Source organism: Ctenopharyngodon idella, chromosome 20, assembly GCF_019924925.1.
Source record: "Ctenopharyngodon idella isolate HZGC_01 chromosome 20, HZGC01, whole genome shotgun sequence".
Taxonomy (NCBI): domain Eukaryota; kingdom Metazoa; phylum Chordata; class Actinopteri; order Cypriniformes; family Xenocyprididae; genus Ctenopharyngodon; species Ctenopharyngodon idella.
Window position 1 is genome coordinate 27,455,001 of NC_067239.1, and position 19,046 is coordinate 27,474,046.

At 35.5% G+C, this 19,046-nt stretch overlaps 1 protein-coding gene across 3 annotated transcripts in view; it reads right to left on the minus strand.

Annotated features, from left to right (window-relative positions):
- Positions 1-1,614: 1,614 nt before the first annotated feature.
- efr3bb (EFR3 homolog Bb (S. cerevisiae)) overlaps positions 1,615-19,046 on the minus strand; it is a 40,736-nt gene continuing 23,304 nt past the window's right edge. For all 3 annotated transcript variants that reach the window (XM_051875199.1, XM_051875198.1, XM_051875200.1), the window contains exons 4-23: positions 18,893-19,043; positions 17,814-17,935; positions 17,185-17,334; positions 13,830-13,964; positions 12,608-12,686; positions 12,207-12,342; positions 11,036-11,194; positions 10,832-10,943; positions 10,507-10,558; positions 10,231-10,403; positions 8,838-8,913; positions 8,532-8,693; positions 6,937-7,068; positions 6,751-6,818; positions 6,492-6,619; positions 6,101-6,192; positions 5,410-5,458; positions 5,150-5,256; positions 4,975-5,024; positions 1,615-4,885 (exon numbers count right to left, since the gene is read on the minus strand). In XM_051875199.1, the coding sequence (XP_051731159.1) occupies positions 4,780-4,885; positions 4,975-5,024; positions 5,150-5,256; positions 5,410-5,458; positions 6,101-6,192; positions 6,492-6,619; positions 6,751-6,818; positions 6,937-7,068; positions 8,532-8,693; positions 8,838-8,913; positions 10,231-10,403; positions 10,507-10,558; positions 10,832-10,943; positions 11,036-11,194; positions 12,207-12,342; positions 12,608-12,686; positions 13,830-13,964; positions 17,185-17,334; positions 17,814-17,935; positions 18,893-19,043 (2,239 nt within the window). In that variant the 3' untranslated portion in view covers positions 1,615-4,779. The remainder of the gene's footprint in view (positions 4,886-4,974; positions 5,025-5,149; positions 5,257-5,409; positions 5,459-6,100; positions 6,193-6,491; positions 6,620-6,750; positions 6,819-6,936; positions 7,069-8,531; positions 8,694-8,837; positions 8,914-10,230; positions 10,404-10,506; positions 10,559-10,831; positions 10,944-11,035; positions 11,195-12,206; positions 12,343-12,607; positions 12,687-13,829; positions 13,965-17,184; positions 17,335-17,813; positions 17,936-18,892; positions 19,044-19,046) is intronic.

A 19,046-nucleotide genomic window follows, 5' to 3' on the forward strand; every position in this document is an offset into this window, starting at 1 on the left:
CGGTACACTTGGGTTAAGAGTGATTTAATCTGGTTGGAAGAACGTCAGGGCCGCAACGATCTCAAATCAGAAATCCTGTTGTGTGGGGGGAACCCAGACGACAAACGCGTAATGAAATGATACCCAATCAGAAAGCGAGCTGATGGAAGATGGAGGCATAACACGACTTCATCCAAACCTTTTTCTTTTTCCCACAATTTTTCTGTAAAAAGAAGTCCAAACACTATTATTGCCATTTCTTCTTGCCGGTCGTCCACCATGTTTGTTTACTCTAAAGTCAAAGTTTGTCTGCAAGAGATTTGCAAGATTTCCCGTGTTCACAGTCAAGTTGTTTGTGAATAGAATCGGTTTATGTGTGTTGTGCCATTTTGGTCATGTTGCGGCACTCCACACTCTATAGGAACAAAACTGTTAAATCTGATTTTTTTTTTATCATCATGTTTGTGGTCTCTCACATTTTGAAAATCTTTTAGTGTGGGCCAGCCTTAATATTATTCTTTGAGCATTTTTATTCTTTTTTTTAATTGTTACAATGTAGGTAGTGTAAATGAACAATGTTTACTTGTTCTCCGCGTTACCTGGACCAAGAAATTCACGATTATTTAGGCAGTTTTTCCCCTCCGCATGACCTGAAATACTGTGTTCATGGTCATTCCGTTTAAAATGCTGACTACAAACATGGAGTTTTTTCAGATTTTCTGTCGCAGCGTTCTCATTTACAGTTCTTTGCAGCCTTTAAGCATTGCCTACAATGGTTAAGGATCCACTGGATCCTTCACTGGAAACCGAAAGTAACTCATTTGCGCTAAACGTTTACTCACTGAATTCTTGCACCCGAGAACAATAAAGTCGACACCCATTATGACTAAAAGTTTGCCTAGAAGTATCTGCTACTAAAGCAAGGCGCTATTTGACTCTGGTAAACGTATCCATAGCAGACTGGTGGGAGTGTCCTTCGATGGCAACATGCCCAGTGCATTATGGGTGTTTAAGTTTTCCTTCCTAATTGGCAAAAGGGAAGACAACAGCCTTTTTTCTGTTTTCTCTAGTCAGGTAGCACCAATTAAAAAAAAAAAAAAAAAATCACCTTTCTACAGGCAGTCAAGTTTTATTGAAAGCCCATTTTGCCAGTGGTGAAGCACCCCTTTAAATAAAGACAGATTTCAATAAAACAGATCACAAATCACAAACTAGATCTCTTTATAAAAATCGAATCTTGTTTCTCCTGGACAGCAAATAGAGACATTTGCTTACATTTTGCTTACAAAAAAAAAACCTGTAGTCTAAAAGTAAGAGATCTCGATTTGAGCTCAGACATTTTTCCTCAAACCCTTCCAAGACCAAATTATATGATTGCGTTTGCTGAACAATGAAAGGAAAACCTTTGAGCAAGAAAGCATGAAAAGAATAAAACAAGGCACAGCGTAAGGTCACTGGCAAACTCCAAAGTTTCAGCACCCCTAACTTCAGATGTTAAAATAATCAGTCTACAATAATAGTTTGATCAAAATATGACAGTCTAAAAAAATCAGTCTAAAACAATCAGCCTAAAATAACTCCCAGTTTAAAGCTTTTTGAGTTTTGTGGCAAAACATTTCAAATGTGCACACTGCATTGTATTGAAAATGTTTTATTGTCTATTTGCAGTTTAACCACAAACAAATCAGAGGGAAAACTTTCATTCATTAGAAAAAGAAACAGACATTGTGATTGATATTTCATCAGTGCTACACACAGCTCAGAAACAGAGCTCTCCAATTTAAGACTCCATTTACATCAGAAATGACACTTAAATTGCAAAGACATAATAAATGACAAACTTTGACACGTCACAGCCCAGAAATTACCATTCTTACAGACATTAAATCCATTACTGAACTCCAATGCTGAAGAAATGTGAGATGTATTTACAGAACTACTGAGCATTTACACAGATATAATCGGGGCAAGAGCTACACTTCAGATTCATTTCAAGGAAATACTCATATAGCAAATGCATACTAATACTAAGGACGGCAGTGACTAATACTAGGGTAAAGACACTACAGACTACAGGAATCAGAGCATTTACTTTTTAGGTATCTCTGGTTATTTTTGTTGGATCATTAAAATATCTACTGCTCTGTCTGTGTAATATAAACGAATAATGAATTCATGGCAAAAATGATTTAATCTGTAATACTTAAAACATATACTGTATGCAGTCACCAATTGATGACATAAATAACAGCATGCTGAGAGAATCCTCTAGAAAAAGCACAGCAGTTCAGTTAATGGCACTATAAAATCCACAGCCATACAAAAAATAGTCCTTTCACATAATGGGACTAAAATATGCAGAAACACACAAATGTCTGCTAGCTAAACATGAATAATTTGAAAGACAAGAGGAAAACGGAAGGTTTCACACTTACAGGTTTAAAGTTTTCCATCAAATAGTAAAAATATAATTTATTATACAGCCTCTAAAATACTTGATTCTTATTAGCCAATAGGAGAAATTTTGTATAATGACCGCTAAACTGTGAATCTGACCATAGTATGTTTTTCGTATCACACCACACGCTCGCTTTTCAGACCAAAACAAGTTAGAATAGCTCAATGGCAACTCAAAACAGTTACCAACTTAATTTTACTGTGAAGATAAAATCTTTGATAGGTGGCTAGAAGAAAGAAAGAAAGAAAGAAATAGCTTGGAAGAACAATGAACTGGTAAGAAACACAAAGAGCTGGATGAGAGAGAACTTAAAATACAGGAAGACTTGTTACGTTGTAGATAAATATGTTAGCTAACTAGTCCATAAAAAAACATAACTTGGATTGCAGATTAAAAATACTATATATAAATTAATATTGTAATATTGTTGTATTGCAGGTCTTGTTGCTAATGGACGTTTTTCTTAGCACATCTACAAGGAAGCTAATCTACAATTAAAATAATTAAATAATATCCACTCAGAATGAATATTTCATATCCATATATTTTTCTATTTGGTAATTAGCAGGATGTAATAAGCAGGATAATGTACAGTCAGACGGTCACAATAGCAAAATAAACCCCGGCTGTATATTATCCTTAAACTATTATACGTTTAGACGCAGATCAGCCCTAAAATATCTCTCGGGATGATCTGGGATATTTGTAGAGATTTATGTAATTCAAATGACATCAAAAAAATATGTTTGACCAGGAGTGTGATGAATGGCGATGTTGCCTTTCCTGATAGACTGTTTTTTCTTCATTTTCCTCTGAACCCTGGAGCTAGCAGTCAATCACAAAAACATATCTATGAATTTTGCAAACTCTATAAAAAAGAAGGCGTCATATTGATTTGTTCTTTATGAGGAAATACACACTCTCATTCAGACAATGACCAAACAAGGACTAAACCAGAGCATTCTAAAACTAATAAACAGCTATTTACATATATTCATAGACCTTATACACAACTTTATATACACAGTAAAAATTATGCTTATGTTTACAAAATAAAAATAATTTAAAAAATTGTCTAATGCCACAACACTGTGCGGAAGCACTCAAAAATAAGCACAACTTAGCAGGTTACAGATGAATGCAAATGAGTATGGTTAGATAAATAGAAAAAAGTGTTAATTAAATAGTTTTTTGAGCACCAGAGCTCCTTAACACCACTTAACTGTGTTTAACACATAAGACAGTCACCTCCAGTGATCCAAACTCCAGATATCTACACAGACTGAGAACACTTTGTGATAATAAGCTTCCAATGTTTAAAGAAAACAATAAAAAGTTAATTCACTAAATGTTCAAACTACTAGGAACAAAAATTAGCACCAACAAGTAAAAATCATTCGAGAGACGTGTTGTGTAATAAATGGGCTTCATTGATACTAATAGGATTTAAACTCTGGTAGAAAGTGGTAGAAAGGTTTGTAAGCTTGATTTGTCACAAATTATCATGAGATGACAAAGGGGGAAGTTTCACCTTTTTCTCTATAAAACTCCTCTTCATCATAATTTATTGTACGATAAAAAAAGTGTGTGTGTATACATATATATGTACATATATGTGTGTGTATATTATATATATATATATATATATATATACACACACACACACACACACACATATATATACAAAATGAAGCCTATTTTATGATTATTAAGATTTTTTTGCATCACAACATTATTTTTTATGACAATTAAATACTATTCACTTCCAAAATAATAAATACCGCCTTAAATACCGGTGATTTTACTATAGTTTTATTACAATAAGGAATGACTGTAATGAAATGATTTGTAATTGAAATCAGCACTGAAATTAATTGTCATGAAAACAATGTCACATTGCAAAAAAAAAAAAAAAAAAAAAAATTCAAAATATAATTTATTATTTCTTCCTTCTGATTTTAGGGGTGAAATATAACCCAGACATGTTCTTAATAGGTTTTGTGCCCCCGTTGAATTTTGCTGCAATACTTGCCCAAATACATGTCTATGTGAGCTATGGAGGAGCAGAATAACCAAGAATATGTGGGAAATATTTGTACATACGGAAAACTCAGCGTAACTGAACCCAAATGTTCGAAATTCTTCCAACAGTTACTGTCTACAGTAACAGCATAGGCGGGGGAACGGGACAATACAGCAATGAGGCTTATAGGATAGAGGAGGGCTGACCTCTTAGTTTTCCTGCATTAAAAACATAAAAATATAATTTAATAGTTAAAACCCTCCAGCTCCCTGCACCTCTTGCTGCTACTGAAGGTTCCTGAATCCTGAGTTGAGCTGCACTAGTAAACGCACAAGTCCGGGAACTTCATCTCATAAACGGGGACAGAGCGACTCTGGGTTTGGCCGTAACTTGATGTGATGGTTCCAGATGGACTGGGAGGAGGCCTGCAAGCAAGAAAGATAAGAAGATTTATCACCGCAAACATCTTTACCAGAGACGGCTGATGTTTGAAATGATCCGTGCTGCAACCTACCTGATCGTGATTTCAAAGATTTGATTAAGTTTGCTCTGCAGCATTGAAGCCTGGGAGGAAACAGAAGAACAAATATTAGCTCTAAATGACAATTTTGAGCTGATCAGTGTGAGAGAAGACAACAGTGGCATAAATTTTCATGAAATAAAAGGAAAAACGCTATGAGTTAACTTACTCTGGCACCACAGTGGGCAGCTATTTCCTCAAAGGGGGCCTTCTGGAACTTCTCAACCACCTGTCTCCTGCGTTCCTTCTCCTGTTCCTCTACGCCTACACTGTCCACTGGAGAATACACACACAAACGCACTTTAGCACTGTTCAGCTAATATAGGAGTTAACAAAGCAATATTGATACAAATGATTACATCATGCAGATTCTGGAAATATCTGCAGAGACAATTTAGAGAAAGTTCAATTCTCATTAAATCAACCCACCGATGGCGTTTTTTAGTGTTTCAAAAGTGATTTCTTCAGCTGGTGTTCTCTGTAGGAAAAGAAAACATACATCAGAACAATTCATCCCCAGAAGTCAGCTATATCTAATAAAACCTACTATTTGTTATTTAAATTTAAATTAAATATACATTTATATTTATATATTATAATATATAATATTTTAATATATATAAATTTTACATATTTATATATTATACATTTATATATTACAACATAGTTATATATATTTTTGTATGTAATATTTTTATATTTACTTTACTTTAATTGTGATACATTCAGGAACAAGGTAAAATATATAAAATATATAAATTGCATATATATACATACACACACACACACACACACACACACATATATATACACACACACACCACCGTTCAAAAGATTGGGACCGGTAAGATTTAGCAGCAAATCAGCATATTAGAATGATTTATGAAGGATCATGTGACACTGAAGACTGGAGTAATGATGCTGAAAATTCAGCTTTGCCAACACAAGAATAAATTACATTTTAAAATATTTTCAAATAGAAAAGTTATTTTAAATTGTAATAATATTTCACAATATTACTGTTTTTGCAGTTAAATGCAGCCTAGGTGAGCAGACGAAACTTCTTTTAAAAAAAATTAAAAATCTTACTGATCCCAAACTTTTATATGCTTTCATTTACCTCCTCTTTGTCGGGACTGTTTCTGGACTCTACCTCCACCTGGAGAGATATTGTTTCTCCAACACTCTTTCTCTTTGAGAGCCGGTCCTCATCTAAGGGAAGAGGGTGGAATTAATCAACTGTTTACTCAATCAATATCTGTCAGTCGGCTAATAAGCAGAAACAATTTTAGACTAAAGCTAATCAGGCTAAAGCTAATCAGTTAATCTGCAATGCAAATGCCTTGATTGCATTGGCTATAGCCTGTATAGCTGCTTATCTACAATAATAATTACATTGCGTTCTTAAAAACAACATGAACGGCACATGCAGTGCATTTAGAGTGTGCCATGTGACTATTAAAATATAGTTATTTTTGATATTATGTGGCACAAAATGCTCTGTTATGCACCTGTAAACTGTGGGACATAAGGTGTAGCTAGTCGTTCAGTGTTGTAGCCACTTCCTCCAAGAACCTCAGCGATCTTGGCCTGTTGGAACAACACCTCTCCTTCCAGCTTCTCCAGTGTCTTAGGAATCCTGGGAAATCAACAGAGGACAAGCAAATCATAATTCATAAAATATATACACATTTAAAATAAATAAATACATTTATTTGCATTTATTTGACCAAAATACAGTACAAACAATATTTTGTCAGTTTGTCTTACTTTGCGTTTTTAATGAAGACGTCCTCAGGTAACAGGTAAGGAAATTCTTTTTGTCTCATTTCAATCACCTGCAAAAAGGTTGATACATTTTATTCAACTTAAATTGTTATGCAATACAGCTGATAAATACAAACATTTAGTGACTACAGAGCTGGTGGTTGTGTTCAGCGTCTATATGGCACTGACCTCATGAACATGCTGGCAGAACGCAGGAACGGTGGTGAGCTGACTGATGAGATTGAGGTAAGCAGAGGACAGGGCATGAACAGCACAGCGGTTATACACCGGTAACATCTCCTCACTGCTCAGAGCCAAGTCCTGGATGGAAAGCAACACAGGAAGAAGAGAAGAAACACTGAAACCAAAGTCTTTATGAATTCCTTGTTAAGCCATGTAGGTCATGACGAAACAAAAAAATAAATTTTGAAAATTCAAAACTCACATTTTTGAGTTGAAATTCTAATTTAAAAACTCAGTTTGACTTTCAAATTAATGAAAAAATGACCTAGCCTCAATAAAAAAGTCATAAAAGAGCTGACAAAGATAAATTGTTTAGTTTTGTTTCTTGTGCATGTTGTGTTTTTATGTGTGACTCGCAAGTAAACTATAGAAGCGTAATGGAGACCATTGCAAATATAGTTTTCCTGTGTTCCCATTTGTGCTATCAGCACAGGGAAAAGAATAAAATATTGAACTTCCATGACTTGAAATGAAAACTAGATGAAAAAATAAAGAGAGATTAGAGCAGAAGAGAGAGATGACAAATTTACAAGGTAAAGCAAATTCACAACCGTACAGTAGGGGGCACAACAGGAACACACCTTACAGCTATATAACAACTCATAGCGGTTTCACCCTGAACTCTTCACATCATTTTCATATACAAGGAGCTCTACAATAGACACACATATTTAAGATTGAAGAGAGGCAACGGATTTCTGTAATCTCTAATGTCATATTTGGTGGCCCTGCTGTATGTGTGCAGGACTAACATACTTTCTAAGATTTGAGACTGTAAATTTTGAATGCATACATCTTCTAAATGTGAATTTTGTCATTAGCTATGTTTGCATCCAAAGTTGTGAATTTAACCAAAATTGGAATATTGCATAAAACATTTGTGAATAAAGCACCGTTTCCATCCAGTGAGTCAAAGACAACAACATTGTCAATTCCCGATAAGAAAAATGTAAGTTGATGCAGTAGGAGAAGCCACTGTATATAATAATTTTCATATATAACATACTACTCCTCAGAGCACGCAGACGAAACACAATAAACATGGTAATGTTAACTTGCTTTTGGAGGCGGATGCCTGCTGTTTGGGAACGCAGTCATGTAAAACAGTTCTGAGGTAATTATACTGAACCACTTTGATGACAGACTTTGTTCAGGAATTTCAGAACAATCAAAACAGCATTTCAGATACTGTGCAACAAGATCCATCCACTGGTTGGTCCAGTTATGCCGTCCCATCGCAAAGTCTTTTTTGATGTGCATCGAGGAATTTATTCGGTATGGTAACTGGGTTTCCATCATAGTTTATGCGCATGTCTTCTTATCGGATAAAAAAATTGATCCAACTCAGATGAATACACAAGTTTTTAATGCTAATTTTTAGAATTTATGCGCATCTTGCCGTTTCCATTCAGCATTTTTTAATGCAATATTCCAAAATGCTCATAAAAATAGGTGGATGGAAATATAACTATTGTTTAAGAGCTAATAACATATTCATGGTAAAATTTGATTTCATGGGGACTTTAGGAGTGTAAACACACCTGTAGAGCGAGCGCCACACGGATAAGGTCCACCACCACCTCCTCGTTGGCCAGCTCCATGCTGATGAGGGCCAGGAGTGAGTAGAGCTTCTCAAAGTGAGGCTGCACGCTGCTCTGTTCCTTACTGCACAGGTAGATGTGTCTGTACAGATGCTGCGCATGCTAAAAACAGAGATATCACAGTCAAAACACTTCAACACAGCATCCGCCCTTCAGACATACATGCAATCTCAACAGAAGCACTGACTTAAGATCAGAATGATAATGACAACAGGAATGTGAGCAATGGACAGAGGAATGCTGTACCTTCTTCATGAAGAGGTTGTCTTGACGTGAGCACTTGTCCACTTTGAGTTTAAGCACAGAGATATCAGAGATGATACTGCATGGGGACAAAGTGACACATGAAACCATAGAAAAACTAGTAAAACAGTCAAATCACCTGCATGAAAAGCTATTTTTACATGATTTTTTTTTTTGACATGATATTTTTTTTAAACTGAAACTCAGTGAAACTCAGAAACTCAGAAATTCAGTGGGAAGAGGCTTGATTTTATCAAATAGGTTTTCAATGGACAAGTTATTATTGGTTAATACCCTTTTGGTTACATACATTTGCTTTTATTAATGGCAATTTATTAATTACAAAGTTTTATATACGCTGATGAATGGTGCACAATAAATAGGACATTTGTGACCCTGGACCGCAAAACCAGTCATATGGGTCCATTTTTTGAAATTCATCTGAAAAACTTCATCTGTTAGGATAGGACAATATTTGGCCGAGATACAACTATTTGAAAATCTGGAATCTGAGGGTGCAAAAAAAAAAAAAAAAATCAAAATATTGAGAAAATCACCTTTAAAGTTGTCCAAATGAAGTCCTTAGCAACGCATATCCACTCACAAAAATAAAGTTTTGATATATTTATGGTAGGAAATTTACAAAATATCTTCATGGAACATGATCTTTACTTAATATCCTAATGATTTTTGGCAAATCTATAATTTTGACCCATACAATGTATTGTTGGCTATTGCTACAAATATACCTGTGCGACTTATGACTGGTTTTGTGGTCCAGGGTCACATTTATTATGAAAGTAAATAGAGTCAATTTAGATGGAAGCTGACCACTCGAGTCCCCTGGTTTGTCAGCATATAGTACCATTCAAAAGATTGGGGTCAGTAAGTTTTTCTCTTTTTCTTTTATTCAGCAAGGATGCATTAAAGTGATCAAGTGTGACAGTAAAGACATTTATAATGTTACAATAGATTTCTTTTTCAAAACAATTCTGTCATTTTACTTTCTATTCATAAAAGAATCCTGATAAAAATATTTTCTTTAAAAATATTAAGTAGCACAACTGTTTTTATCATTGATAATAATAATGTTTTTTGAGCAGCAAATCAGCATATTATCATCATGTGACACTGAAGACTGATGCTGAAAATTCAGCTTTGCATCACAGGAATAAAGTCCTTTTAAAAATTTATTCAAACAGAAAACAGCTATTTAAACTTTACTAATAATTAACACAATATTAATGTTTTTACTGTATTTTTGATCAAATAAATGCAGCCTTGGTGAGCATAAGATACTTCTTTTAAAAACATTTTAAAAAATGGAAAACTTTTGAACAATAGTGTATACTCCATGGTCAGAACACCTAGACCTAAATGCAGTAAAGACACTAACCTGATGGTGGAGAACTTGGGGAGGTTGTCATGGCGGTCAATGAGGCTGACCAGAATTTCCAGCACCAGCAGCCGAATTTCTGCATCCTCTAGCAGAGCAAATGACAACAATGGGTCCAGAAAGGAGTTGGGCAGAGCTGTCAGCATGTTAGTCGTCTGGAAGCCACATGTGACCTGGACAGTGAAGAAAAGAAAGAGGGAAACATTATCTTTACATCATCAAATCTTTGTTTTGATGTAATTCTCTTTAATGAGGCATCAAGTAGGTAGACTTTACCTGTCTCAAGGACTTCAACAGCATGACTTGGATCATACGGTTGCCTTCAAGCCTGCAATACAGACACAATAAATTATGTTCACCTTAGAAAATGTGAAAAGTGAAGACATTTAAGCTTTAAAATAAAACTGTGATTCTGTTTGAGATTTGCAAAGACTTTCACCAAAAAACAATTACCACAAACTTAAATGCAATGGTATGAAAATAAAGAAAACATTATATGTCTATTAAATGTAATGTATAATAAATGCTTTTATCTACCACAATAATGTTTAATTATACTAATTTTCATAGTAAAAAAGTATGTAGTGGCTGCAGTGCTCACCCTGAGCCTGTAGAGGGCAGTGTGAGATGCATGCCTGGAATGGGGATCTTTCCCATGATGAAGAGCATCACTTCAGAGCGCTGATACGTGGGTAACGTGTTTGCAAATGAGCCTGATTTCAAAAGACACAGACCATTGTAATTAAAAATAAAGAAACTTAAAGAAGACTGTGAAATGTCTGTCGTATTATGCTCGCAGACACACCGATAGTCCTGATGACGGCTTCCTGTAGCTGTCTCTCCTCGTGCTCCTTGATGATCTTGGTGCCGAGGTTGGTGCAGTCGTAGGATCCTGTGAGTTCATAGTCCACACTGAGCCTCAGATGCCGGAGCAGCGTGTTGAACACCTCCAGCACTGTGGGGCCTAAAATAAGCAACAAACACACACATTAATAATATATGCAGCCACTTTTTTAAATATTAGTCATCTGGAAATATACAGAAATACAGAAATTGAATAAAGTTATCAAAAATACATTCTTCACTGCATAGATTATAAATGAAATATAGATTAATCCTTATAAAAGCTACAATTTTCTGTTACCTTTTTTCTTTGACTAACATTAGACATCACAGCATCTGGTTTATTAGGCTGCTGTGACTGGCCTCTGCCAAACATAACGTGGATCTGATTTGCATCTTATTTTCTCACAACTCTTGAAGTTCATTTAAGACGTTATTTAACTAATTTAAGACTGCTCTTATCAGGATACTCGACAAAACGAGCATTCTGGTATAATTCTGTGTTATTGTTTGTTCAAGCGCAAGAGTGTCTTTCTGTGCAGGAGTCGTATGTGTCACACAGACACGACATTCACAGACCGCGTGTTCTCGTTTGTCTTGTGGCGCTTGAATGGCTTAAAAGCATTTGCGTGAATAAGAGCATGATCATATAATGGAACACTATAGCCAAATTATGATGGAAAAAACAGATGCTGCATTAATTGCGTTAAATACACACAAAAAAAGTTTAGAGCTGTAGGTGGCGCCGCCCCTTGGGTCAGCAGCAGTGCTGCCAGAAGAAGTGTGACAGGGCTTTCACACGTGACATTAGGTGTGAGCACTGACTTGATGTCAGAGAGGAGAGTCGGGCTATAAATTGTATATTTTTGGCTGAAATCTAGATTGGGTCAGATGCAATGTCACACTTCTGTTCTCCCAGAGGAGCAGCTTAACGTCTGGGGGAGAGTGACCCAGATACTGAGCACAGGCATGAAATATGTGGTATGTGTTATGATATGTGATATGTGTTATGCACAAGCTATAAGATACCACTCTGTATCTGTGCAGTAAGTTTTATACTGGCTACACTACTTAATGTTTAGTATAATTATCACAGTGATTCACATTAACCGGCGTTGTAATTCCACACCCACCAACAGAGCCACTGGCAGCGATGGCAGCCGCCTCCAGAAGGACCTCAACAATCCCAGCACGCACTGTGGCTGAGCTCTTACTGTTGGCATCTAAATGGCCCAAGAGCTGCTGGATGACTAGATGAGAATGCTGAGACTAGTGGGACAGAAAGAGAGACAAAGAAGAGAGATTTAAATGACTACGTTAAAAACGTTTATTAAAATTTGTGATTAAAAATATGTATATATAAATGTAAATATAATTTAAAAAGAATAATCTTTGCATCACTAATAATCGTAACTAAACAGAATTGCAAAAATAATAACATATTAATAAAGTACAACTATTCACATTGAATGTGTGACTAAAATTACAAAAAAATTTAGATTCTTGCCTGAATTAAAAATAGGACTGAACTCACCTGAATGGAGTACATGATGATCTTAAAGCAGCGCACTGCAAATGTTTTGCCTTCCCACAGAGAGTGATTATCAAGATGCCTGCGGTGAGAGAACCGAGAGAGCTTGAACTAGAGAGATGAAGCCAAAAGTGACTGAAAAATTAGATTCACACCACCTGCAGCGAGATTAATTATGAACTCATAAATAGTCTAAAACTGAGACAAGTTTTAAATATTCTTGAATTACTCTTAATCAATATGCCAACATTAAAGGCACAATGTAATTTTTCACCGCTAGAGGTAGCCTTATTAAAAACAAAGGCGTAGCTTGATGACGTCTTCACCTCACAGCCGATGGAAAATAATCGGGATGAAACTCAGGCAGAAACCACGTTCATGGATGATATTATTGACGTTACTATAGGAAGCAGAGCAGGGCCGAGTGATGTTGTAGCTGAACGAGGCAGCTGGAGCGATTGCTAATGACAGACGAGCGTGACACACGGCTCGAGAGCAGCGGAACTTTTATTATGCCAGTCGCCGCTTCCGCTTCTTCCGGTCAGGAGTATGTGGGGTAACGCAGCACTGTTTATCATATTAGATACACTTGTGTGTTGAAAATAATGTTATAACTTTACTCTGAGCGTTCACTCCGTGGCTGCTATGAGGCACTTGTTGCACACTGCAGTAAGCTAGATCGATATTTGAATATTATATTAATATAATCAAGAAAACGAGATTCAAACCATAAGACTAAACGTGTTGAGCTATATAACAATGAGTAGTTTCCTGTCTATAAATGTATCCAAACAGTTGTTCCCTTGTCTAATAAAACATAATATTTTCAAGCATCTTCGGTTTTCCCATGGTTTCTACAAAATAAAACTGGAAACTGAGGGTAACGCAGGTATGATATCATTGATAGGTGACGCAGTTAAAATTGCTTATTTCTCTGGATTTAAACATTCTTGGAAACATCTGGGATAATGTAAGTACACAAGTCAACAAAATATATAATGCTGTTCTAGTGGTTTTTGGATATTTTAATCCAAAAATCTTACAATTTGTGCCTTTAAGAGACTGGAATTACAAAGCAAATTTACTAAATCTTAAGTGAATATAGCCTATAAGAATCAAGCTATTCTTTAAAAACTAAAGCAATACCAGCACAGATTTACAAAAATAATATTCTCATCCTTTCATAACCTATTTTGACAGGCGTGATATGTGGCGGGTCTCTTACATAAGCACAGGGGTGACTGCGTTCTTGATGTTGCCATAGGCGGCACGGCCCAGCAGTTCCCGAAAGCAGCGCTCTGTCAGCTCGGCTGGGCTTTCTTTCTCCTTCTCACTGGCCTGCAGCGGGGAGGGAGAGCGACTGCAGAGGAAACAGAAAGAAAAGGAGGCTTTTAGTTTTCAGCTCTTCTCAACTGAGAATTGAAAAAGAGCTTGGGTTTCTGAGAAGAAGCTGAATAAAAATAAAAAAAAAACTACTGACATATCAAATCACCTAATGAGTGTTCAAAAGTGAGAAGACCACATGTAAAACATTCAATAAAACAGGAGACCTAAAGCAGAAATAAACCAATTTCAGCAGTCCACTTCTAATGTTAGTCAGTGATTTCTGCATTAAAAACGTCATAATTTAAACATTTTCTCTGACTGTTAAAATTAAACTGTCTGTTTTTGATACTGTAACTTTAACCCCCGGTTTCACAGACAAGGCTTAAGATAGTCCTAGACTAAAATGCATGTTTGAGTTGTTTTAACTGAAAGCAACTTGCACTGACATAACATAAAATATGTCAGTGCCATTGTTTTGTCTTAAGATGCACACCAGTAATGTTTTTTTCTAAGGCATGTTTATAAAAGCTACTTAAATGTCCTAATTGAACTAAGGCCTAATCCTGACTTAGTCTAAGCCCTGTCTATGAAACCAGGCCTAAGACTTATAATAACCTCTATTATTATTATTATTGGCTAATCTCCACTTAATCCATTAAGTGGATTAAGTGGAGATTATAATACTTATTATAATAATTTTTATTATCATAATTTGCTTGTGAAGTAAATTCTGAAGTAATTCTTAAGTAAGTTCTGAAGTATAATTTTAAGTATGTTCTGATGTTGTTGCTTTGTTTAGTTTTTTTTTTTTTTCCAAGAAAACAAGACAAAACAGAGATTAAGAAAATGTGTTAGTGTAACTTAAAAGCCTGAAAGTCTGAAATTAAAAATACAATAATACTGTATACAATTTAAATTATTAAAAACATCTACTATTGAAATTTCTTAATAAAACCATTGCCTGTAAATAGCAGAACAGTCCAGTAAAATATGCTACAGCAGCTAAAGTGTCACATGAGTTATATCAAGATGTCATACATATTTTTCTTCCCAAGTAAATTTATCTTAAAGGGTTAGTTCACCTAAAAATCATTTACTCACCCTCATGTGTTCAAAACCCGTAAGACTTTTGTTCATCTTCGGAACACAAATAAAGATATTCAATGAAATCTGAGAGATTTCTGTCCCTCCATTGACAGCTACACAACCAGATTGATGCTTCAAAATGTTTAGAAAAAGATTGCAAAACTAATCCATATGAATTGAGTGGTTTAGTCCAAACTTTTGGAAGAGACACAATCGCTTTTGAAATCTGAAATGTCAAAGTGATAGTTGCGCAGCTGTCAAAATAGGGGTACAGAAATTGCTCAGATTTCATTAAAAATATCTTCAATTGTGTTCCAAAGATGAACGAAAGTCTAGTGGGTTTGGAACAACATGAGCGTGAGTAATTAATGACAGAATTTTCATTTTTGGGTGAACTAACCCTTTAAGAATGTTCTGATGTTTTGTTTTTTAGAGAAAATAGAGATTAAGAAAATTATTTTTGTGTAACTTAGGACCCCAAAAGTCAGACAATATGTCATATATAAAGGAATACTTCCTGTGTGAGCTTCACTGTGTGTGTCAGAAAAAGAGCGGAGAGTCTCACAGGGTTTGTCTCATCATTAATTAATCACACTGTTCCTCTGCCCTCACACACCCTGCTGTCAGTCAGCCTGCTGTTCTGTTCACGGTCCCTCGGTTATATAACCACATGACGACTGTCTAAATCTGCAGAAACTTTTCTCACTTCAGCTAAAATCCTCTCACCACACATCCAGAAGGATGCTGGACTGTTTAGTTTACTAGAAACAAACACATTGTGTTTTAGTTCATTGCTGTGGCTGCAGTAAACCAGCCTTGCTGTTCTGCCCATCTGAAATGTGCACATCTGACAGGATGAGTTAATTATCAGCTGCCCTTTACATCAAACGGCAATTAGCACATACCAAACAGCAGAAAGGGGCAATTAAAGTCTCCTCCTGCGGAGTAATTATGGCTGCGCAGGGTGCACATCAACAAAGACCGGTCATGGTGGATTATAATGGCAACGATTTAGTTTGACATGTAACAATGCGCCACTCACATTTGGTGCGGTGCAGCTGTAGGTCAATTATGGTTTCAAACGCCACAACTTTACATATCAATACAAAATTTAAATGATGCACATGTGCGAAAATCAGCTGTAACCCTTATCTTAACTCAAGTTATGAGTTAAGTAAATGCTGTTCTTCTGAACTTCCTGTTCAGCAAACAATCTTGAAAAAAGGTATTATGATATCCACAAAAATATATTAAGCAACACAACATTTTTCAACATTGATAACAATAAGAAATGTTTCGAGCAGCTAATCAGTATATTAGAATGATTTCTGAAGGATCATGTGACACTGAAGACTGGAGTAATGATGCTAAAATTCAGCTTTGAATCACAGGAATAAATTACATTTTACAATATAGAAAACATTCATTTTAAGTTGTAATAATATTTCATAATATTAGTGTTGTACTTGTACTGCATGTTTTGATCAAATAAATGCAGCCTTGGTGAGCATAAAGACATAAAAAAAAAATCTCACTGTTCCCAAACTGGGGAAGTATAGGTATTCCTACATAGTTATACAAAATATAAATAATTATGTTGGATTTTCAGGGAAAATAAAATATGTGACTATAATATATATTATATATATATATATATATATATATATAGTCACATATTTTATTTATATATTTTTAATGGCCATATTAGCATCAAAAGTAAAAAAATAAATAATAATTTAATAAAATTAATAATACAATATAATTAAACTGTACATAATTACATTTCTTATAACAAACTATATTAAAATCTTTGAGTTTAATATCTGACAGAAATTCAACATTTTTTAAAAACAACGACTACTTAAATTTCTTAATAAAACCATTGACTAGAAACATTAAAAGCAAGACAGTCCAGTAAAATATGCTACAGCAGCTATAGAGTCACATGAGTTATATCAAGATGTCATTAAGTGGTCTAAATGTATTTATATCATCTGTGGAAGGCGTAGGACCATAAAATGTTCGTTCAATCATATCCTTTGGTCCGAGGGATACGATATGATGTCCTACCTGTCTGTCAACATATGTTTTTACATACCTTCACACACCCTGTTCGCACAGATATAATAAAAGTCAATCACAGGCTGGTTGAAGCCCAAAACTCTCACCTCTCTGTGCCTTCACCAGACTGCAGGTTGAAGAGCAGCGAGGGGACGATCTTGTCCATGTGCTGAGGGTCCCAGATGTTCGCCTGCAACTCATCGTTTACGGTCTTCCTCACTACCCCCTGCAGACCTTTGATGCCAGCCATTCGGATTCTGAGATGAGTAAGTACTCAGTTAGCTGGGAAAAACGTGTGTGTATCCACCTTATTTTTCAATGTGGAAATGAGTAATTTTCTGTGAATGACTTCAGATTCATTAGCGCTGCTATAGGTAAATAACTAGAAGAATAACAAAGTGCAGTAAATAGTGAAAATATTTGTGCTTCAAACCAGTGTACCAGTATGATAATAAATTAAACTAATATGATGACAAATACCAATTTGCAATATAAAGCAGCATAACAGACTGTTTTTGTATAGGTAAAATAACTGGAAACGCATGACACCGGAAGCCTCGCACATTCAACTTACAAATGGTAATTATGTTATGTTAAAAATAAGGTGGATAGTGCGTACAGTATATAGTGTATATTCTATTTAATGTTAAATGTCTATTTTATCTATCTATCGACTGAGCAATCCATCTATCTAGATTGAATGCACACTGTCAGATGTGTGCATGTGTTCGCTCACTTGGTGCGGATGTCAGGATCCTCATAGCTGGAATGGCACATCTCGCTAAACCGTGACACGAAGAAATCATAACTGCGATGATACGAGGGGGTGTCCTCCTCGATGTTAGCAAACTTCACAAACTGGAAAATGAGAGCAATTCAACAGAAATAAATTAATTACATAACCAGGCAAACCAAAGTCAAATCAGTTTAAAAAGCCATTTCCTTAAAAAGACTGCAAATGCTGCTCTACCCAGGGCCAGCTAGTGGGTGATTACGAGACAGTATTATAATTAAATGTTAATGTGATGTTTTGTTCTACATTAACCCCAGTTGACCTCATCATCATTACTGTGCAATAAAAGGTTTTCTGACACCTACAACAAAGAAAAATAAATATCCATATAGAGGAACAGACTTCACCTGCATGGAAGCAAATTAATTAAATTAATAACATTATTTCATTATTTTAAGTTTAGGGTCATTAGTTTATGCACATTCAAATACTTAGATGCTATATTCACAAATATTTTTACAAATTCACATCTTTTATCATTTGACATATTTTAGGTTATTTATAGATTTAGCTATTTTGAGTCAAGATCACTGAGGCCATGAATAAAACAAAAATAATATGCCTTATTATAGAAATGTCAGAGAACTGATGGATGAGACCCTGTCACTTAGATGAATTAATGACTCATTTTAAACTAGAGCCTGCATATTAAATCTGTAATTAATGAATAATTGCATATACTCTAATCCTACATTTCCTTATTATTATTATGGGATGCGGCCTTTGCAGAACCCAATGACCTTTCAGAGAACAGATGTGGGTGCAGTTCTGACTAACGCATCTCTGTCCTAAAGCATTTCCAGGTAAATAAGGTCATTGTGAAACGCCACTGAGAATTAAATCAGTTTAAAAGGGGCTTTTATATGTGACTGATATCTGCAGTGTGCAGTAGCTAAGGTGGTTCTGGGTGATACAGAATAAAATAAATTGGGTTAGACACACTGAATTTTATATGTTGTATATGTGGGTGCATGTTCAACGCCATAGATTACTCATTTACTCATACAACAGTGTTTACGTACTGAGTTTGTCCCCAGGATTTGCAGGTTGGGCTTGTCAGCCTCCAGGAGTTTTCGCACCATCTTCAGGAAACTCTCCACAAACAGGTTGATACTCTGACAGTGGCAGGCCATTAGCAGCTGGTCGAGGGCTTCCATCGCAATACACACATACCTG